This window comes from Micropterus salmoides, unplaced genomic scaffold (genome assembly GCF_014851395.1).
Source record: "Micropterus salmoides isolate LMB-PRFRI ecotype aquatic unplaced genomic scaffold, ASM1485139v1 Ms_hic_scaffold_16, whole genome shotgun sequence".
In the NCBI taxonomy this organism is placed as follows: domain Eukaryota; kingdom Metazoa; phylum Chordata; class Actinopteri; order Centrarchiformes; family Centrarchidae; genus Micropterus; species Micropterus salmoides.
In genome coordinates this window covers 3,324,203-3,344,259 of record NW_024040707.1, presented here as the reverse complement: position 1 = coordinate 3,344,259, position 20,057 = coordinate 3,324,203, and the positions used below count along the sequence as shown (strand labels likewise).

The following is a 20,057-nucleotide window of genomic DNA, read 5'->3' as shown; positions in this document are numbered from 1 at the left end:
TCCTGACCCCGCCGCCACATTGAAAATGGACAATCCACAGCTAAGCACGGTCCAACTGTGTGTGTCTCCAGTTTATGACCTGAACCCCCTCAGACATTTTAAAGTGTGAACAAATATACAACACATTGTACATTCATGTACTAACAGTCTTATCAGGGTGTTTTGATGGCTGTTTCATTGGTTACTGCTGAAACAGTCTTACTTGTACTTTACTTGAGTATTTAAATTTTATAATTTTACTCCATTTCAGAAGGAAATATTGTACTTTTTACTCCACTGCATTTATTTAACATGTGTAGTTACTAGTTGCTTTAAAAAAACAAAAACAAACATATGAGATGTGGATATGATATAATGCAGTACAATACTAATCAATCATCATATCATGTTTAATACCAAATATCTTTCTTTTAATTATTATTCAATATATTGCTTATAGCATTGTTAAGCTCTGTGTTTTGCAGATGGAAGTATGTTGCACTTCCCTTTTCTCACTCACTGTTGTTACTAAAGGGAGAAAGGCTCCAGTTTTCTTCTTTGCGACCTGATAGCAAGAGTGTTGGGATCTCATCTTATTTGACATAAGTTACGGTCCTGTTTAGAGTGAAATAGATGATAAAGAAAAAAAAAAGGTGACATCACAGCAGCTACATCCACTTCTTTTATACAGTCTGTGGTTGTAAAATGACAAATAAATTAACCTTGATACCTTGAAATATCATGGTCACTGATTCTGATTGGCTGGAAGGTGTGGATCAACTTTTAGTAATCGGACAACATAAACAGACGCCTGTGATGATGATTGCAGTTCTATATAAATGCACCAGTACTGAACTGGACGTAAAGAAAACATTGAGGATTGTGTTACAACATACATGAATGTGCAGGAAACCTCAAACCCTGCAGTACAAATATAGATGATGATGGGGTGTGTGTGTGTGTGTGTGTGTGTGTGTGTGTGTGTGTGTGTGTGTGTGTGTGTGTGTGTGTGTGTGTGTGTGTTGTGTTTGGAGGAGGGACTCCATCATTTAAAGAAGTTAGAAGTTCCTGGTTTGTCAGTGAAGAAGTCAGAGAGGCAGCAGTAAACCATCAGAGCCTCAACATGAAAGTCCGTCACACTTTGATCTGCTTCTTCTTCCTCTGTGAGTATTCACTTTGGATTTCTGTCTCTCTCTCTTGTTATGTAGTTTTTCTTTATTTATTCTCATGAGTTAAATATGATGATCAGAGTCAGGTATGAGGCACTTTAATGGAAACGTTCACATTTTTTGAAGTCTGTACGAAAACAGTCCTCGCATAGAATGTGGATTTCAGCTCCATCTCTTTGAGAAGCTCTTTCACCGTACATATGAGCTTGTGAGGATAGTACATATCCTTTAAAATATAGTCCAGTACAAGTAAACTGCACATATATAAGGAAAATGAAGGGCATAATCTTACACGGTTAGAAGAGAGTTGAATCCCAACATCTGAGAAGCTGGAACCAGCAACTGCTGTCATTTTGACCTGTGAAATCGCAAAAAAGAATAGTTGCCATTAAGTGATTAATTGTTGCAGCTCTACTTGTTTTCAAAGGTAACAAAGTACAATTTTGTTGCTTGTTGCTGTATTTTATGGTGACAGAGTTTGTGTGTTCTGTTGCTTCAGCCTGACTGTTAGTGGACTTTGTTGTAGCTTCACAAGATTTGAAATAACTTCTGTATGAAGTAGATTTTACAGAAAGATATCACACAAACAGGAACAAAAGAAATCTGCATGGATTTATGAATTAGATAAATAAAAATGTATTTACATCACATTAAATAATTTTTCATAACCTACTGATCACTGTTTACACATCTAACAAATCCTGCTAAAGCTCTGATGTAAATACAGTCAGTCAGTTCTGTATTCTGATTAAACGGGAAGAAAGAGTTACAGAATGTTGAAAGTCTCACTGAACTCTTGTGGATTGTGGCTTAAAAACTGACCTGAAAGTTTTAGTCTACAATATTTATGTTCATATTTTGTCTGGTTCTCCTTTTTAATGCTGATTTCAGTATTTCATAGTGTTTTGTTGGAGCTCTGTTACTGTTTGTTTTGCTGTATACTCTGATACAGTTTTCCACTTTGGTAGAAATTAATATTAAATTCTAAATGAATGTTATTACTGAGGTGAAAACCTGGTTCATTATTGTTCAAACAGTTGTCCTTTTTTATGGCTCACTGTGGAAGAAAGAAAGAAGAAGAAGAGAGAAAAAAGAATCAGTTACTTTTATAATTTACATTTCATTTATTGAAACCTTTATTTATACAGGGAAGAATAACAGATGATGGCTAAAAGAAGTACAGGAAAAACAAAACAGTAACATTCACCTGCAGTGCCAGTCTGTGATCCTCAGTCACAGACTGGTTGAACTGGGCAGCTCCCAGTGTGACGTGAAGCAGCAAATGTTGTGATCAGACTGCAGCATCTTACAGGAAGTTCAGACAGTAACTATTGTTGTTCATCTTTTCAACAGCTCTGCAGGATGGAAACACTGGTCTCACCAATGACCAAATCCCATCTGTCTATACAGGAACTGAAGGAGGAGATATCACGGTTACATGCTCCTTTTCTTCATATGGAAGCTCGATTTTCTTTTGCAAGAGAGAATGTAAACGAGAGGACATCCTCATTCACACAACTGGTGTCAGAGATCAGAGAGGCAGATACCGCATCAGATATGAGAGAGGAGGAAATATTTTCGTGAGCATCACACAGCTGACCAAGTCTGACTCAGGACTGTACAGATGTGGTCTGGGTGGATCAAACATCAGGTTTGAAATCATTGTTGTAGATGGTGAGTTTCTACTGAAAGTCATGAAAATGTTTTTTTCCTGTCTGAAGAAAAGCTTCACTGTTCACTGGTTCTGAAGTGAATGTTTTCTTTAACAGTTGTGGTTTATGAAGAGTATTTTTCCTTGTGTTCACCTGCAATCAAAGAATACTTAGACCACTTTTTCAATAGGCAAAGATCTATCATATTGTGTGCAGAGGCTGAGATTATGATGCTCTGAATCTTTGCTGGAAGAATCCAAATCAGTCACAGACTGGTAGAACTGGGCAGCTCCCAGTGTAACTGGGGATCACATTTGAAACTGTAATTATTGTGATCATCATGTTAAATACAGCCCACTAATACAGCAATTTATACTAGTTCCTCCTCCAGGTTGTGGATAGAGCCTCTGCAGTGGCCAGATGTAGATTTAGCCAGAGTCAGGATGCCATTGTGTCAAAATGTGCTCCTTCTAGCCGCCTCTTCCTGAGAGCAGGAGGAGGAGGCCTTATTAGGGCCCGAGCACGACCGTGTGAGGTCCCTATTGAATTTGCTCGGATTATATTTAGGGCCCGAGCACGACCGTGTGAGGTCCCTATTGAATTTGCTCGGATTATATTTAGGGCCCGAGCACGACCGTGTGAGGTCCCTATTGAATTTGCTCGGATTATTAGGGCCCGAGCACGACCGTGCGAGGTCCCTATTGAATTTGCTCGGATTATATATTTTTTTTTTTTCTGCAAAGTAGGCTCAACTGACATGGCCTAAACATACTCGAAAACTCACCAAAATTTGCAAACATGTCAGAACCGGTGAAAAATTTCGTATTCTACAAGTTTCGCACATGGGCGTGGCAAAATGACTCGCTAGCGCCACCTAGAAAATTGGAAATGATTAGCCCCTCGTTCACGTTCAACCTACATGTACGAAATTTTCTGGGGACATGTATCGTATCAAGACGCACAAAAAGCCTCAAGAACCCATAGCCTAAAGTCAACATGAAGTCGGCCATTTTGAATTTTACGGCCATTTTTGGATGATTTACACACTTCGTACTTTAACGAACTCCTCCTAGGGATTTAGTCGGATCGACGTCAAATTTCTGCTGTGCCTTCTAAAGGCATTGACGATGAAAAGTTGTGCTATTTGCGAGTTTTCGTCAATGGGCGTGTCCGTGGCGTCGATGATTCGCAATGAAACAGGAAGTTGTTGTAACTTCAGTGTACATGCTCACATCCGGACCAAACTGTACATGTAGGATGAGAGTCCCGCCCTGAACACATGTACATGCCGACATTCACCCACAGTCATAGCGCCACCTGCTGGCAACAGAAAGTGACCTTTAACGAAACAGCCCCCGTCGCACGTTTCACCTACGTGCACGAATTTTCTGTGGTACGTGTATCTTGTCCAGACGCACAAAAAGTCTCTTGGAGCCATAGCCTAAACCCAACAGGAAGTCGGCCATTTTGAATTTTACGTCAAATTTTGGATGATTTACACACTTCGTACTTTAACGAACTCCTCCTAGGGATTTAGTCCGACCGACCTCAAATTTCTGCCGTGCCTTCTAAAGGCATTGAAGATGAAAAGTTGTGCTATTTGCAAGTTTTCGTCAATGGGCGTGTCCGTGGCGTGGCGTCAAAGATCAACTCTTCGCCATGACACGGAAGTTGTCGTATCTTCAGTGTACATGCTCACATCTGCACCAAACTGTACATGTAGGATGAGAGTCCCGCCCTGAACACATGTACATGCTGACATTCACCCACAGTCATAGCGCCACCTGCTGGCAACAGGAAGTGACTTTTAACGAAGCAGCCCCCGCCGCACGTTTCACCTATGTGCACGAATTTTCTGTGGTACGTGTATCTTGTCCAGACGCACAAAAAAGTCTCTTGGAGCCATAGCCTAAACCCAACAGGAAGTCGGCCATTTTGAATTTTACGTCAAATTTTGGATGATTTACACACTTCGTACTTTAACAAACTCCTCCTAGGGATTTAGTCCGACCGACCTCAAATTTCTGCTGTGCCTTCTAAAGGCATTGAAGATGAAAGTTGTGCTATTTGCGAGTTTTCGTCAATGGGTGTGTCCGTGGCGTGGCGTCAGAGATCAAGTCTTCGCCATGACACAGGAAGATGTTGCAACTTACGTGTACATGCTCACATCTGAACCAAACTTTACGTGCTTGATAACTCAAGGGGTCATCTTCTCTGCTATTGGTGGACCAGTCAGACAGGAGAGCTCCTACTCTGCCTGCAGACATCAACGATCTTGCCCCTCACACAGTCAGATGGCTTCCTTCAGTGCGCTGAGGTGTTTAACAACTCTGAAGACAATACTACCAGCAATGTCTTCCTTCTCTTTTCACGTAGAAGCACCGACAGACAGTGCTTTCAGTTTGCTGCATGCATGGACACAGAACTGCGGTATAGGAAGAAGCACACGGTCAGCTGGCTGCAGCTAAATCTGGAGTGCACTCGTATTCAATTCTGTATGGTAAATTCAGTTTTAACGGAGCAGAGCGAGCTGACAGGCAGAGTTAGAGACTTTTTCTGTCCGTTTCTCTCTTTACAAAGACGCATGTTGCAGTCAGAGTCTTCTCTGAGATGCGAGCACGACATACAACACAATTGATCAAATTACACATCAGATATACAGTATGAAAATAAGATTGATTGGATTATACTCACAGGAAGTATAAAACCTGTTACATGCGTCTATTAAAAGTAAAGTAACACAAAAATGTCAGGGAAATTACTTTACTTAGATTTAAGTACTGCAGTTGTACATTTGAATTAAACATTTCACTGCCCAAGTCAGCTATAACACAAGTCTTGTTCATCAGACTACATGCTGTACAGTATTTGTGGACAGATTTTGTCCCAGGATTTATTATGCATTTCTTCTTCTTCGTTGCATGATTTAGAATAATAAGGTGAGAAATAGGTCTGTTCTGAGTTCATCCTGCACTGCAGCAGCTAATAAAGTCCATTTAATCCCAAAAACGCTTTTCTTTTAGGCAGGCTGGAGCAGAAAACAACTCACCTTTCTCAAGTTGTACAGTAATGTCACATGTGTATGAAGGTGGATCAAACAAGCTAATCTTAATTGTCAAAGTGGAGAGGATCCTAGTAGGCCTATTTATTTTCATTCATTACACAATATGAATAAGCTATGCAGACAGATGTAAAGAAAGAACATCTTTTTCTTCTGTTCTCTACTTGTTATAGTTACACAGTATTAGGGGTGTGGGCTGTATTAAAAGTATCCACTGTTCTCCCATGCTCTAACACACAGTAACGATGAAATGTGTGCTGTTCTCACATTCTTCCTCTGTATGTACACATAAGCAACAAGGCAGGGAAATATAAAAGGAATTTATTTTATTGGTTGGGTACATTATTGTTCAGTGTACATGCTCACATCTGAAACAAACTTTACGTGCTTGATAACTCTCCCACCCCGCAGACAATACCGATTTATATTCATAGCGGCAAGTGCTATGTAGCTCCACGTAGGGGACACAGGAAGTGACATATAGCACCTTCATGCGGCGTCATAACCGCGTAGCAAATTCACAGCCGCACCGGCAGAGCTCGAGAATATGCAACTCGGCCAGCTCACACGCGGACGCGCTTACAAGTGCGAGGGCCCGCCCAACGCTGCTTGCAGCTTTAATTCTATTTTACAACTGCTTTACCAAAGTTATTGTTTTAAATATTGTTCAGTAATCTTGTTTACATAAACTCATCACTGTGATGAGTGCTCAGTGTTTTAAAAAGCTGTGTCCATGCTGTAAAGGCTTTTTTCAATTTGTACAATTTTCAGGAAATCTGTTTCAATATTTTAAAAAGCTTTGACAATATTTTAAAGGTCCAGTTTTTCATTTAGGAGCACATGTGCTCCATGGGAAAAGGGAATCATAGAGCCCTGTGAGGCCCTTTTGTGTTTTCATTTATATAATTAAGGGATATTCACAGCATTTCCCTTTCATATCACATTCTGACCGCCTAATTGTAGTCACTGTTGCACTGTTGATATTTTAAAGTAAGTGGTTGCGTAGTAGTAATTTTAGGATTCACAGTGTGTACTCTTATCTAAATGTAGTGGTATGTGAACAGTGGTAAGGTGGTGACCCAGGGCGGGGTGCCTGAATATTTCCCTTATTATTAAATCCAAATGTTAACAGGTATGACTCTACTGGCCTTTTCAACATCAGTCCTGTAAGCTCTCAGACTGTTCATTTAAAACAGGTTTAAACTCATTTATCTCATCAGGACTTCTGCATGTTTTTGTTGTTCACAGCTCACGTAGTTCCCACTTCAAAACCAAAATTCACTCTACTGGTCTTTTCAACATCAGACCCATCAGCCTCCAAACCAACACAGATTTCTCAGACTGACCAGCAGCAGACTGGGACAGCATCACCTCGAGGTACATCCACACACTGTTTGATAGATGAAAGTCTATAACTGAAAGCAATTAAATTCAATTCAATTTTATTTATATAGCGCCAAATCTCACAGAGCTTTTCATAAAAGAGCAGGTCTAGACCGTACTCTATGATGCTATTTACAGAAGCCCAACAGTTCCCACCAAGAGCAGCACTAGGCGACAGAGGCAAGGAAAAACTTCCTTTTAAGAGGCAGAAACCTCGAGCAGAACCATGGCTCAGGGTGGGCGGCCATCTGCCTCGACCGGTTGGGGTGAAGGAGAGAGAGAGAGAGAGAGAGAGAGAGAGAGAGAGCGCGAGAGAGAGAGAGGGATGTAAGGAGAGAGAGAGGGGAGGGAGGCAGCCTACACAATATACACACAGAGGTACAGACAGTGAAGTTAATGTTGCTATAAACTAAATGAAAAATGGTACAGATATGTATAATAGTGTTAATGGTAACCATCGTAATGTTAATGATTATAATAACAATAATAACAATAAGACTAGCAACAATAGTCGTTGCAGCAGAGGGTGTCGAGCAGGAACACAGGGGCAGCAGGAGACCCGCAGCCACAGATCCAGACTCCACAGCTCCAGAGCCAGAAAACCTGCAGGAAGTGATAGGAGAGAGGAGAGTTCATTTAAAACAGGTTTAAACTCATTTATCTCATCAGGACTTCTGCATGTTTTTGTTGTTCACAGCTCATGTAGTTCCCACGTCAAAACCAAAATTCACTCTACTGGTCTTTTCAACATCAGACCCATCAGCCTCCACACCAACACAGATTTCTCAGACTGACCAGCAGCAGACTGGGACAGCATCACCTCGAGGTACATCCACACTGTTTGATAGATGAAAGTCTATTACTGAAAGCAATGACATGCAATTGTCCTTCCAGGACAGAGCAAAGCATCTCAGCCAGTGGCTTTGGAGAAGGTCCCAGTCAGAGTCATGAAATCAGACTTTGTGTATTGTCTTGGTGTGCATGTGTGTGTGTTAATGAGGTGATACAATAGAGCTGCATGTTTTTCATGCAGGTATGAGTTTATAAAAGTGCATATATACTGTATTATTGCAAGACATAGCTCCATCAAACACAAATCACGTGAGCTTCAACAGCACACTTCAGTTAGTTTAGTTTGTACAACCGACCAATCGCGAGTCCTGTCTTTTTCTGTCTTGTATCTAACTTGTATCTTTCCAGAACCATCAGATCGGTGAGACTTTGGATCTTTGTAGTACAATATGAAGGACCAGAATGAGCAATGGCTGCACCAAAATCATTTGATTTGAACAAACTGTCCCTAGTTGAAGGCATTGTGCTCCAGAATCAGCTGAAGAATGATATACACACGATTCACCCAAGGTTAAGTAGTTTTCACTAGTGAGAGTTAGCATAACTGTTAGCAACTGTAGAAAACACTGTTTCTATGGTTACATATACATGCAGTACTGATTTAGAACAGTGTCGACGTGTCCTGTAACATGATTTTATTGGATATCTGCCAGCCAATTGGAAATGGTAAAATGCTACTGTGTAAGAAAATTAAATACCTAATCGTGATCTGATACTTGTGTGTACCTTGATGAGCTCTGACTGAAAACCTTTGACCTACCCGATGAGAAAGAACACAGTTTGTTACAGAAAATTCTTCTCTTAAGGAATGGAGGTGACTTCAAAAAAAGATTCTTCTACTCTATTCTTTAAATTTCAATTTATTAGCGAATAGCTCCTTGAGATGCAGCATCTCGTTTTCATGAGGGTCCAAAGACACACATGCATAATACAACAGAAAAAATCCAACCCCAGGACAGAAAATACAAAAACGCAGAACAAATACTTAAAACAACTGAGTTACAAAGCAGCTTGCACCCTCACCCCAGACCAATGACGACGAAAACAGAATTTTAAACATTTCCAATAAACTTTCAGCAAATTACAAAAAACTAAAAACTAAATCAAAAGACACATCATGGTTCAGACATGTCATATCTCGTACAATAAGTACATCACATATAGTTGAGAAAGACAAGTTATTGCATATCTCTAAGTGAATATGTAGAACTACAAGGAAACAAGAGTACTTTCAGATAAGGAGGACAATCGAAATTGACACATTTGAAAATAAACTGAAACCAATTGAAGTCTCTTCCTGAATTAAGCTGAAGCCAATTTAGTGATTTATGCATTACACAATGATGAGTTTTAAAAGGACACCTCATAACAAATCTACACAGAGAGTTAAAGACCACATGAAGTGGGTTAAGAACAATGTCACTAGTATTCATGTAGATGATATCAGCCTAGTGTATAATGGGAAATATCATCTGAGACATTAACCTTTTCCTGACTTTAAATCTGAAACAATTAACAGATCTATAGAGTGAACTGAGACAACAAATGTTCTTTTTTATGTAATCAATGTGAGGTTTAAAGGTAAGCTCAGGATCGATCCACAGTCCAAGGTATTTAAATGAATCCAATTTCACCATGGAAGACCCATCTTCAAAATAAAGATGCAAATTAAGAGCACAAGGTGGTCATTTGTTATTGTGAAGCCATTTTTTCATCATAATATAGTAGGCTTGAGTGGAACCTTGAGGAACCCCTTTATCAACCAATAAATCATCAGACAACGAACCCTAAGACCCTAAGAGCAACTCACTATTGTGAAGTGTCTGTTGTGAAGACCATAACAGTGCACTTTGATTCAAACCTATTGTATAAAGCTTGTCAAGCCGGATATAATAATCCACCAATTTCAAAAGCTTTGGAAAGGTTGATAAAAATGGCACCAGCTACCTGTCCCTTATCGAAGTGGGAGAAAACGTCATAGGTAAACTTTGATAAAGCTATGGTGATAGAAGAATTAGGCCTAAAGCCAGATAGATTTGAAGATAAGATGTTATTCTGAATAATGTATTGTGATAATTGAATAAAAATTATTATTCATGATCATCATTCATCAATTAAGAAGCATGTAAAACAAACGTTTTCTTCTCTCAACCTCACAGGTGTGCTGCAGTATGTTGTTCCTATTCTTGTCATCATTGTCATCCTCTCAGGGCTACCACTGATGATAATCTACATTCAGTGGAACAGCAAACCTAAAGGTGAAGCAACAGGAAACACGTACACAGCAACGCTAACAACTGGAACTTCCCAATTCTCATTAAAAATTACAGTTCAGTCAGGACACTCATGTCAAAGTTTTCACCACTTGCAATAATACATACTGTAGTTTGACAGTGTGGCTCTGCTCATGCAATTCTCTGGAACACCTCTGAGCAACAGACTGTCCCTGAGGTCACACACCCACAAAATCTAATGAACAAGAAAGACATGTTAAAGAAATATACAAATCAACTAAATGCTAATACATGAGGAAGGTGGGGAGGTGGAAGGGCATTGCAGGGGCGCGCAGATAGAAATTTGGAAATACATAGCTTTCTTTCCTGCTGTTTGCAGTTTTTGTAAACCTACAGGCTACAGTGCGCTACTACGAGTTAGATCAGTTTAGAGACAACAGTATTTTGTAGCCATGCTAGGAGTGTGGCTCTAGAGATGACATTGTTAGTTGGTCAGTCCACCACTGTGGTCAACAACTAGTGGATCAATAGACGGGTTTCTGTGCAACGTCATCACCGCGATGCGCACGCTACCAGGGGACAGAAAGCAGCGCTCTGTCTTTGCGGCACATCAGTTTATATGGCATATCTAGCAGCAGTGTTTGGAAAATTACTCAGAAATTGTAATGAGTTCAATTTTAATTATTACTCATTTAAAAAGTAATAATAATACTAGGGCTGACCCCGAATAGTTGAAGATCGGATGCTTCAAGGCTGATTCGACTGTCAATCTCACAGTCGAAACTTCGCAGTGAAACAAGGATCATGGCATTTTGGCGATATGGGGGCGCTCAACATCTGATTTTACATAGAACTACCAGTTTTCTCCCAATACGTTAATATACAGACTATTCCAATACACATTTCAACGTTTAATGCTGTAAATAAACATGTAAAAAGAAAAACACTTTCAATAAATGTTGCCCCCCCCGGCTCGCAAATGCCGTGTACAAAAACACATATGATTTCGACTATCAGTCGACTATAGGCAGGCCTTGACGATTCTGATTCGACTATATAAATCCTTAGTCGGGGACAGGCCTAAAGATTACTTTACGTATTACTGGATATTAAAAGTAAATAGTCACGTTGCTTGTTTCGTTACAATTACTTTCAACCACCGCACCCCATCCTTAAAAGTGACGGGAAACTTGTTCAGCAGTGCAGTTTAGCAATGAATCCACTTTACTGGAACAATAATTAACCAAGGAGTCAACAACCATCCGAACTGAAAACACTGCAGCCTCTCAGACCAGGTGATGCTGTATCATATAGGCTATGGATATAGGCTATTTAAAAATAATAAAAAAGCAGGTCCCTCCTGACAATTCAGCTAATCGCGTATTCAGAACAGCAGCAATGAGTATGAATTTTACGAAGCATTATGGTTTTTTTTACACCACTGTTGAGAATATCTCTTAATTGATGTAACAGGGAAAGGTAAGACAGGTCTAGCTTAGAGTAATGTAGCTGACCCCATAAGTGTTTGACATTATAGCTTTAGGTATTTGCACACGTACTTGTCCTCATCAGGAACACAACAATAGGCTGATTAGTTAGAGACAGTAGCTCAGATGTCAGGCTAGCAGACATCAGTGTTCTCCGGGAATCTTACAAGGTTGAGCCATACAACAACTAACTGGCTCCACAGATTAGAGTACAACGAATGGATAGTGAGAGATTCCAATATGATGAAGCATTGGAGTCTAAACATCAGATAGTTAGTTGTTCTTAGTGAATGGTGACCTAATAGAGAAACCTACAGGCACTAGGGGGAAGACAGAAACATAAAAGGGACCAGGAGATGCTATCCTTCAGATTTGGTGTTGGCATTTGACGTGTTCACATGTTGTATGCTGGCACTGTATCTCCTCGGCCGGGCTCAATAAACCATGCTATGTTAAGTCTTCATCAGTCTCCGAAACTTTGGCACTCCTGAACCTGGCTCACAACAATATCATTTCAACAGCCACGGTGTGAGATTAAAAACAAATCAAGCAAGTGTCTCGACTTTTGAACTTACGTTAATGTTTTGCACATGCGTTTATAAGAGAAGTAGCCTATTCAGTACTTTTACCAAACACAAAACGTTGATTAACGCTACTCTCTCCTGCTGAGTAGATGCTTCACTGGCATATCACATTTGAGGAACAACATACAAGCATCAACTCAGCATCAAATACAGCAGGTCTACAACTGACCATACATACTAGTAAGAACAGCAATAAATGCTAGTAAGAGCTAATAGCACATATCGCATCAATGGGGTAAATACCTAGGGAAAGAATTAAGAGTTAACAAAAAAGTGCAATCAATACAAGATAATTGTGAGGAGATAGAAGAAAAAGAGGTAGAGTTAGAGGTGTTGAGTTTTCAAGAGCTTCTTGAAGTTAGAGAGGGACGCCCCTGCTCTGATGGCGTGTGGTAGCTCATTCCACCATCGTGGTGTCAGCGATGAGCCGGGACTGGGATTGCTTTGCGTTCATTGGAGGAGCGTAGTGGCTGAGAAGGAACCATTTGTAGGGGTTTCACCGCACAAGCTGGAAGACCTGCTAGGAGGACATTGCAATAGTTGAGGCAAGAGATAACCATGGCCTGTACCAGAAGCTGGGTGGCATACTGATTGAGGTAGGGCTTGAAAGACAGCTGGTCATCAATCCGAGTTTCTCACTACCCTGGTTGGAGTGCTGGTTGAGGAGTCAATTTGTAGTTTGATGTTAGGGTGGACAGATTGCTTGGCTGTAATGACCAAGAATTCAGTCTTAGAGAGGTTTCGTTGAAGGCGGTAAGCCTTCATCCATGCAGATATGTCCAAGAGACAGGCCGTGATCGTCTGTCAGGAATGATATGTAGAGTTGCGTATCGTCTGCGTAGCAGTGGTAAGGTAAGCCGTGTAAGCGAATGATTGGCCCCAGCACTGAGCCTTGGGGCTCCCCTGTGGAAGAGGTAGCGGGAGGAGGATAATTGTCCTTGCCACAAAACATTGTAGGAACGCTCAGAGAGGTAGGATTCAAACCAATCTGTTTATGGATAATATGTCCAAGGGGAAGCAGATACAAGGAAAACAAAATGGGTCCTAAGACCGACCCCTGAGGCACACCATATTTAACTGGACAGAACGAAGAGACATAGTTGTTTACAGACACGCAAAACTTTCCCACCCAGAGATTCCCACCCAGTGCCTCAGTCTGTCCAACAGGATGTTGTGATCAATGGTTTCAAAAGCAGCACTAAGGTCCAGGAGTACCAGGACTGAGCACATGCCTTCATCAGCAGACATTAAAAGGTCATTAGTGACTTTAAGCAGGGCAGTCTCAGTGCTATGGTACTTCCTGAAACCAGATTGAAACTTTTCAAAAAATAAAGTATAAAGACTGCTACATGGTAGGTTTTCCTGTGTCATGTTCACACAGTGGGCGCTGACCTAGCAGGGAATAGAATAGTTGATTTTGAGTGATTTAGAGAATTGGCTAGTTATAGCCACCACTTTGCCTGTGAGGAAAGCAGCAAAGGTATCAGCAGCCAAGTTTGTGGGTGGTGGAGGAGGAATTAGTAGCGCTTTAAAAGTGGAAAATAATTTCCATGAGTTGGTGGCACTGCTAATTCTGTCATCATAGAAAGCAGTTTTGGCAGCACTGATGCTTGTTGAGAAGGAGGATAGGAGCAATTGCTAGCCCTTAAGGTCGGCAGGGTCTTTGGTTTTTCGCCATTTTCTTTCAGCGGCTCTGAGATCAGTACGGAGTCCACAGATGGTATCAGTTAGCCACGGGTGGACTGGTTCAGACGAGCAGGTTTGGTGGATAGGGGACACAGGCTATCCAGGCACGAGCTCAGTATTAAGTACAAGATTGTGCGGCATCATTGACCTCGAGTGAGGTAAGCTACCACTGTGGCAAAGGGGCTGGTTCTGTAGGCATACCAGAACTGAATAAAGTAGTGGTCCGACATGTGTAGAGAAGTGAGACAGTTAGTCACTCCGTGGCACAGTTTCGGAGAAGAACAAGGTCAAGCACCTTGCCAGCTTTGTGCGGCGGGGGGCTGAGAACCCATGTTAGGTCAAAGGACTGAATCAGAGACAGGAATTCTGCTGAGTTTGATTGTCTAAGTGAATGTTCATGTCACCGAGAACAAGTAATGGACAGCATGCTCTGGGATTGAAGACAGCAATAGGTCTAGCTCGTCCACAAAGTTACCCTTGTTGTCCTGGTGGACGGTATATGACAATCACAGAGACCTTTACCGGAGCGGACACCAAGAAAGCATGATATTAGAAGGAGGTATATTGATTCCGGGGTAGCAGCAGTGTGAATTTCCATTTGTTCGAAATTAGGAGCCCAGTCCCTTCCAGACTTAGGGACTCTAATCCTAAGGGGACTCTAGCGCTTAGATACAGTCGTCACTGTAAATCCAGATTGTCCACGAAACAAACTCTGGTAAAAGCGGTTGACAGGGACTCTAATCCTAAGGGGACTCTAACCCTTCCTTAGATACAGTCGTCACTGTAAATGTAAAAGCGATTGACAGCGGGCCCTGTCAACAAGTTAACGGTGGACAAAACAGGGACTCTAATCCTTGTAATTCTACACGGCTCTGTTAAATGAGGATCAGCCGTGTGAGATGGTAGAATCAAAAGAGCACTTTAAGCTTTTTAAATAGTGAAAAGTCTTCAGTCTTAATTTAAAAGTTATCTGGGAGTTTGTTCCAGATATATGGGGCATAATAACTGAACGCTGCTTCTCCTTGTTTAGTTTTGACTCTGGGGAAAGAAAGCAGACCTGCCCTAGACGACCTGAGAGGTCTGGATGGTTCATAATGAAGCAGAAGATCAGAAATGTATTTTGGCCCTAAACCATTTAGTGCTTTATAAACTAACAGCAGGATTTGAAATCAATTCTTTGACATACAGGAAGCCAATGTAAAGACCTCATCTGCATAATTATTGTAACATAGCAGAGGTAGCAGAGTTTTCTGGTTTGTTCCAAGAGATAATGTGTTAGCATAAGCAGTAATAAAGTAAGCTTTGTTGACTGCAGACTGGCAGTTCCATGACCCAACAGAACAAAGTAAACAGATGTGGGTGGTGTCTGTTTTAAAGGTTTGAGGAGTGCTTTATTTCTGTGCCTAATGGCATGATACCTCTTGGGTGCACCGGAGACAACAGGGACAGTATGGTAGAAAATGGCCTGTGTGTAGTTGTAGCTGGCAGCTTTAAGTGAGTTGGTGTGCTTAGGAAAAGGAAAAACTACTCTTGTGGGTGGAGTTGCACAGGTAGACTCGCTGGTCTTTATCCAAGTAGGTCTTCACACAAGGAGCCAACGCTTACGCTGGCGCTTCAGTGATAGGTTTCACTGAAGTAGTATAATTGCATACAGGTTGTGCATTAAGCTGAGATCGCCCTCCGGATTACCAAGACAAAAAACTTGGTTTCAGTGGGTGGGACACACACCCAGTTGTTGAGATTCTAGTGGAATGCTCAGAAAAGTGCAAAGTCATAGCACATCAAGAGTAAGAAAATAGAGAATTGCATGCACCTCCAACTACTGCTTTCAAATGCTGTAATATCCTTTGTGGGGTTTATAAATGGTGATAAAAAAATATATATTTTTTAACATTTAGAGTCGTTGATATTTTATTATATTTAGTAGAAGTAGCATTCATTGAGCTTGAATTAAAAGATGTGATGATTAGCGAGTTTGATCAATGAGCAAAGCAAAGAGTGTGAAAACGACCTTAAGAGGTGGATGCATAATTCGGCAGAACAGATGTTGTAGGCTACTTGCCGAGATTTGCATCCACCTCCTTTCTCAGCCTACATGACCGTTATCACCCGCGAGGTGCATGCAATTCTCGGCATGCAAGCAGGCAGAATTCACCTGTTACCAAATCGCTTTTGCCCTCTGGCTGCGTGCGCATCCAGTAGTGTTTGTATACAAGAAACCTGTCCATACATTCTCACTCCAGACTCTTGGTACCCCTTTTGCGTCAGTTTTAGACATTCAGGGCTCCGCTGTGAAGTTACAAACAATAACACTTGGCTTTCGAAACATCATTTCATTTCACATAATTTAAAACAGCACGTTATTAAAGTCGTGAAACGTTGCAATATGGTTAGATTTAGGCACAAAACGTACTTGGTTAGGCTTAGGCAACCAAACTACTTGGTTATGGTTAAAAAAAGATCGAAAAAAATAGAGAATAACTATGTATGTCAGTTAACATGTAAGGTAACTTCCATAATTTACGCAATTTACGTCACTTGCATAACTTAAATAAAAATATTTAACGTTGACTTTTTGTTTCACACGGGACACGAACACTTTTCTCCTGGTTCAAAGTCCAGGTTATGGCCCTCTATCCACCCCAACCCGCTCCTTACACAGTCCTTTCTGTTAAATATCATATAACTATAACCTTTAACGTCAAAATCTGACTGACTTCCCCCTTTGCACTGAACTATGACGCTATAGGGATCGCCAGTGCATTACAAACCGACACCGATGGGTCTTGACCACGCGTCCATATGTGACTAGTCAGGCAGTGAGAACGGGTTGATTGGATGGAATGCCATTTTTTTGTTTATAATTTTTAATAGAGAAAAATACTTTTGTCTGTTTCACAGGTTTGCAGACCAGAGGAAATTCAGATGAAACAATCATGGAGGTGACTTTCTTTTACTCTTTGATTACTCTAATGTTGGATAAGATGTACCAGTGTAGGTGACAATAGTTTAAGATGTCCTTAGCAAATTTTCAGGATTGGAATCAGGGCAGATTTTAAGAGATGGTGATGGCTTAAATAAACCCGATCACATGCTGATCTCTGCTGTGTTTAGTCACCTTGTTGTGTTGCAGCGCAGCTCTCCTTCACATCTACAATGCAGCATTTCACTGCATATAGGTGTAAAAATAAGAGGGTGTAACATCATTTGGGCGCACAGCGAGTGGATCTTGAGTTCTGACAAGAAAAATTCTCAGATTCACTCTGACCCTAAAAAATCTGGTATTGAATCTTTTATCTTACATGTTTAGCCGGCACTGACTGCCAGGTTCACCGCTTAAAAAGACAAACGTTGGCTGATTAACGTTAATTCTGTAAGGGCCAAAAATGAAACTTTTCTTTGTCAGGTTGTCAAGTGCTGTCGGTGTCTGTACAGCCAAAGATCATTTGGGAGTAAAGAGCTCCCACTCTGTTACTCTGCTGTACAACCACAAATGGACTGTGTTTCTTTTCCAACTATTTAAACAGTCTTCTCTCTAGTTATAAATATTTAATGATTTAAGCTTACAGTTTAAACCAGGACCTGTTAAACTATTGTCTTACAATGTTTTGTAGGTTACCTTTATTTCTTTATTTACTTTTTTTTTTTTTTTTTTACAATTGATAACAAGCATTTTTCAGTACTGAGTTTACTTTTTCAAAACTTTTAGCACTGTTGTCTGTACCAACACGCCTCAAATGTACCGAAACACTGCAAACTTGTTAATAATAATTTTACAAAAATACCAGCAGTAGTTCTCTCCAACAGCAACATTTTGTCACTCATAACACAATTTCCTAAAAAACACTAACAACACGTAGCATTACAATAGACGCATCATTTTATGTGAATCTTTGAAGTAGTAAATCATTTTGTGTTCTTTATTTTTTTTGATTGGCTAAAATTGTTGTTGTGGCCAAGTCCACGTAGATAAAAACATGGGGTGTGTGATGGGCTTCCAGCTCCACGAAGAAATCCCCTCTGTTGGGGCTAGTCGTTGGGTCCTAAAGAAGAAATACAAGAATTACACACAAGCAGTAATGTCAGAAGATTCTGACAATTGATGCCACCGTTGAGCGGGTTCACATTTGGCTGCTCTCTGAAACCAGTCTCTTTCAGTAATGGCCCATGGTTGATTACCTGGTTACCACAGTAGCCCTAATGTCATCAAAGACTACAGCTTTTGGTCATTTCTGCTGTTGTCTACACTACCACGCATGCAGAATCTTCTTCCTCTCTGTACCACTCTTTCTCCTCCGTCTCTTGCAGGCTCCAGTGGGGTGGAGGTGTAACAAAACATTTCAAAGATGTCTCCTTTTATAGGTGGTAAAGAGATCACTAGGTGAAAAGACCAGGGTAGGGCTCTAACTGAATGGGAATGACCTTGGTATCATTTACATAATTTCAATCAATACAATTTCACTATTTGTCTCCATAACCATCTTTTTTAGGATTTTGAATGAATTTCAATGGGGTTTGGATTTTGGCAAATTGCTGTCCATTTGAATGTATGTAAAGTTGAACATAAATTTAACAGTTTTGAAAAGACTATATAAGCATTTGCAAAATTGGCTGTGGATACACACAGTTTTCCTGCCGGTTAACTTTGAGTGAGAAAATGATTCTTAAATTTTGTAAGCCATAGTCATTGAACATATTTTGTGTTAAATCATTGCATTTTGTATTACAGCAAGGCAAGAGTCAGTCTCAGTTTGGTCCCATAGACTTCTGTTGAAGTCATTATTGAAAAATGCTTGTTAGCAATTGTAAAAAAAAAAAACTGTAAGATACTCCACCTAAAACCAGTCCTCCATCATAGAGTTCAAACCTTTGCTGTTTGTGGACAGTGGACTCAAGTCGTCAGGGAGTTCACAGTGAAGAAAATAATCAAAATGTCAACAGAAACAAAATCACTTCTGCAGCATAATCCTCTTCCTTCACTGTCCGTCACTCATGTGTTTATCAAAATATAGGTAAGCAGAGAGCTTCTGTCTCCACCCTCATGTACAAACTGATTGTTATGGTTTTCATTTCCTGCTTCCTGCTCTCACCTGTCACCTCCAAAAATGTATTTAAAAGGATGTCTATGAAGATTCTCAGTCATCCAGGTCATAGTTATCCAACAAAAGGTTAAAATCAAGGGCAACTGGACGTTTCGTCCCTCATCCAAAGGACTTCTTCAGTTCTGAACTGAAGAAGTCCTTTGGATGAGGGACGAAACGTCTTCCAGTATCTTCAACCAAGTCCAGTTGCCCTTGATTTTAACCTTCGTTGGATATTTAAAAGGATGTATCTCTATTTCACTGTAGGTCATTCTCTGTCAAAATGTTTTTTTTTGTTTGTTTTCAGATCGCCCTCTATGAGAACTGTCCTCCAGCTTCTACATCTGAGTCCACTTACGAGAGCCTCGATCCTGCAAGCAGGGATCAGAACCAGACCTACGCTACACTCACACACACACAACACAAATGACATTCTTTGTGTCATGTGTTTAGACCTTTGTCACACACAGGTGTGAGGTTCTTTTCTTATACCAGCAAATTATTAGTTAATTCCACTGTTAAGGAAGACACCAAACCTTTATACAATTTATTCCCACTACTACACAACTCAATAAAAATGTCAGGGACAATATAAAAGGCTAAAAAGTTTTTAAAAGTCCGGCATTAAGAAATGGAACAGTCCAATCTACCTGAGTTCTAAAAAAAAAAAAAAAAGGGAAAGGGGTTTGGCAATGGCTACGGGGGAATAACAGACAGCGTTAAGAGACTGGCACATTAATTCAGCTCACACACACACACACACACACACACACGTAGGGTGCGTTGAATCATGTTCTTCCTACTCCACTGGTTCGTCTGGTCTCTCGTGCACTCTTACTCTCTCCACCCCCGTACCGGTGGCAATCGACTCCTCTGTCCGAGCCAACTT

The 20,057-nt window shown here is 40.6% G+C and overlaps 1 protein-coding gene across 2 annotated transcripts; it reads left to right on the top strand.

Moving 5' to 3' along the window:
• The first annotated feature begins 990 nt into the window (after positions 1 to 990).
• On the top strand, positions 991 to 19,843 carry LOC119905017. Of its 2 annotated transcripts, none has more exons than XM_038721693.1 (7): positions 991 to 1,142; positions 2,502 to 2,822; positions 7,167 to 7,238; positions 7,942 to 8,070; positions 10,256 to 10,354; positions 16,989 to 17,029; positions 19,476 to 19,843. In XM_038721693.1, exons 1-7 carry the CDS (start codon positions 1,103 to 1,105, stop codon positions 19,596 to 19,598), a joined length of 825 nt encoding a protein of 274 aa, XP_038577621.1. In that variant the 5' UTR covers positions 991 to 1,102; the 3' UTR covers positions 19,599 to 19,843. The 2 variants fall into 2 exon arrangements, with proteins under 2 accessions (XP_038577621.1, XP_038577620.1); XM_038721692.1 differs by having other exon boundaries at positions 7,110 to 7,238.
• The last annotated feature ends 214 nt before the right edge of the window (positions 19,844 to 20,057 follow it).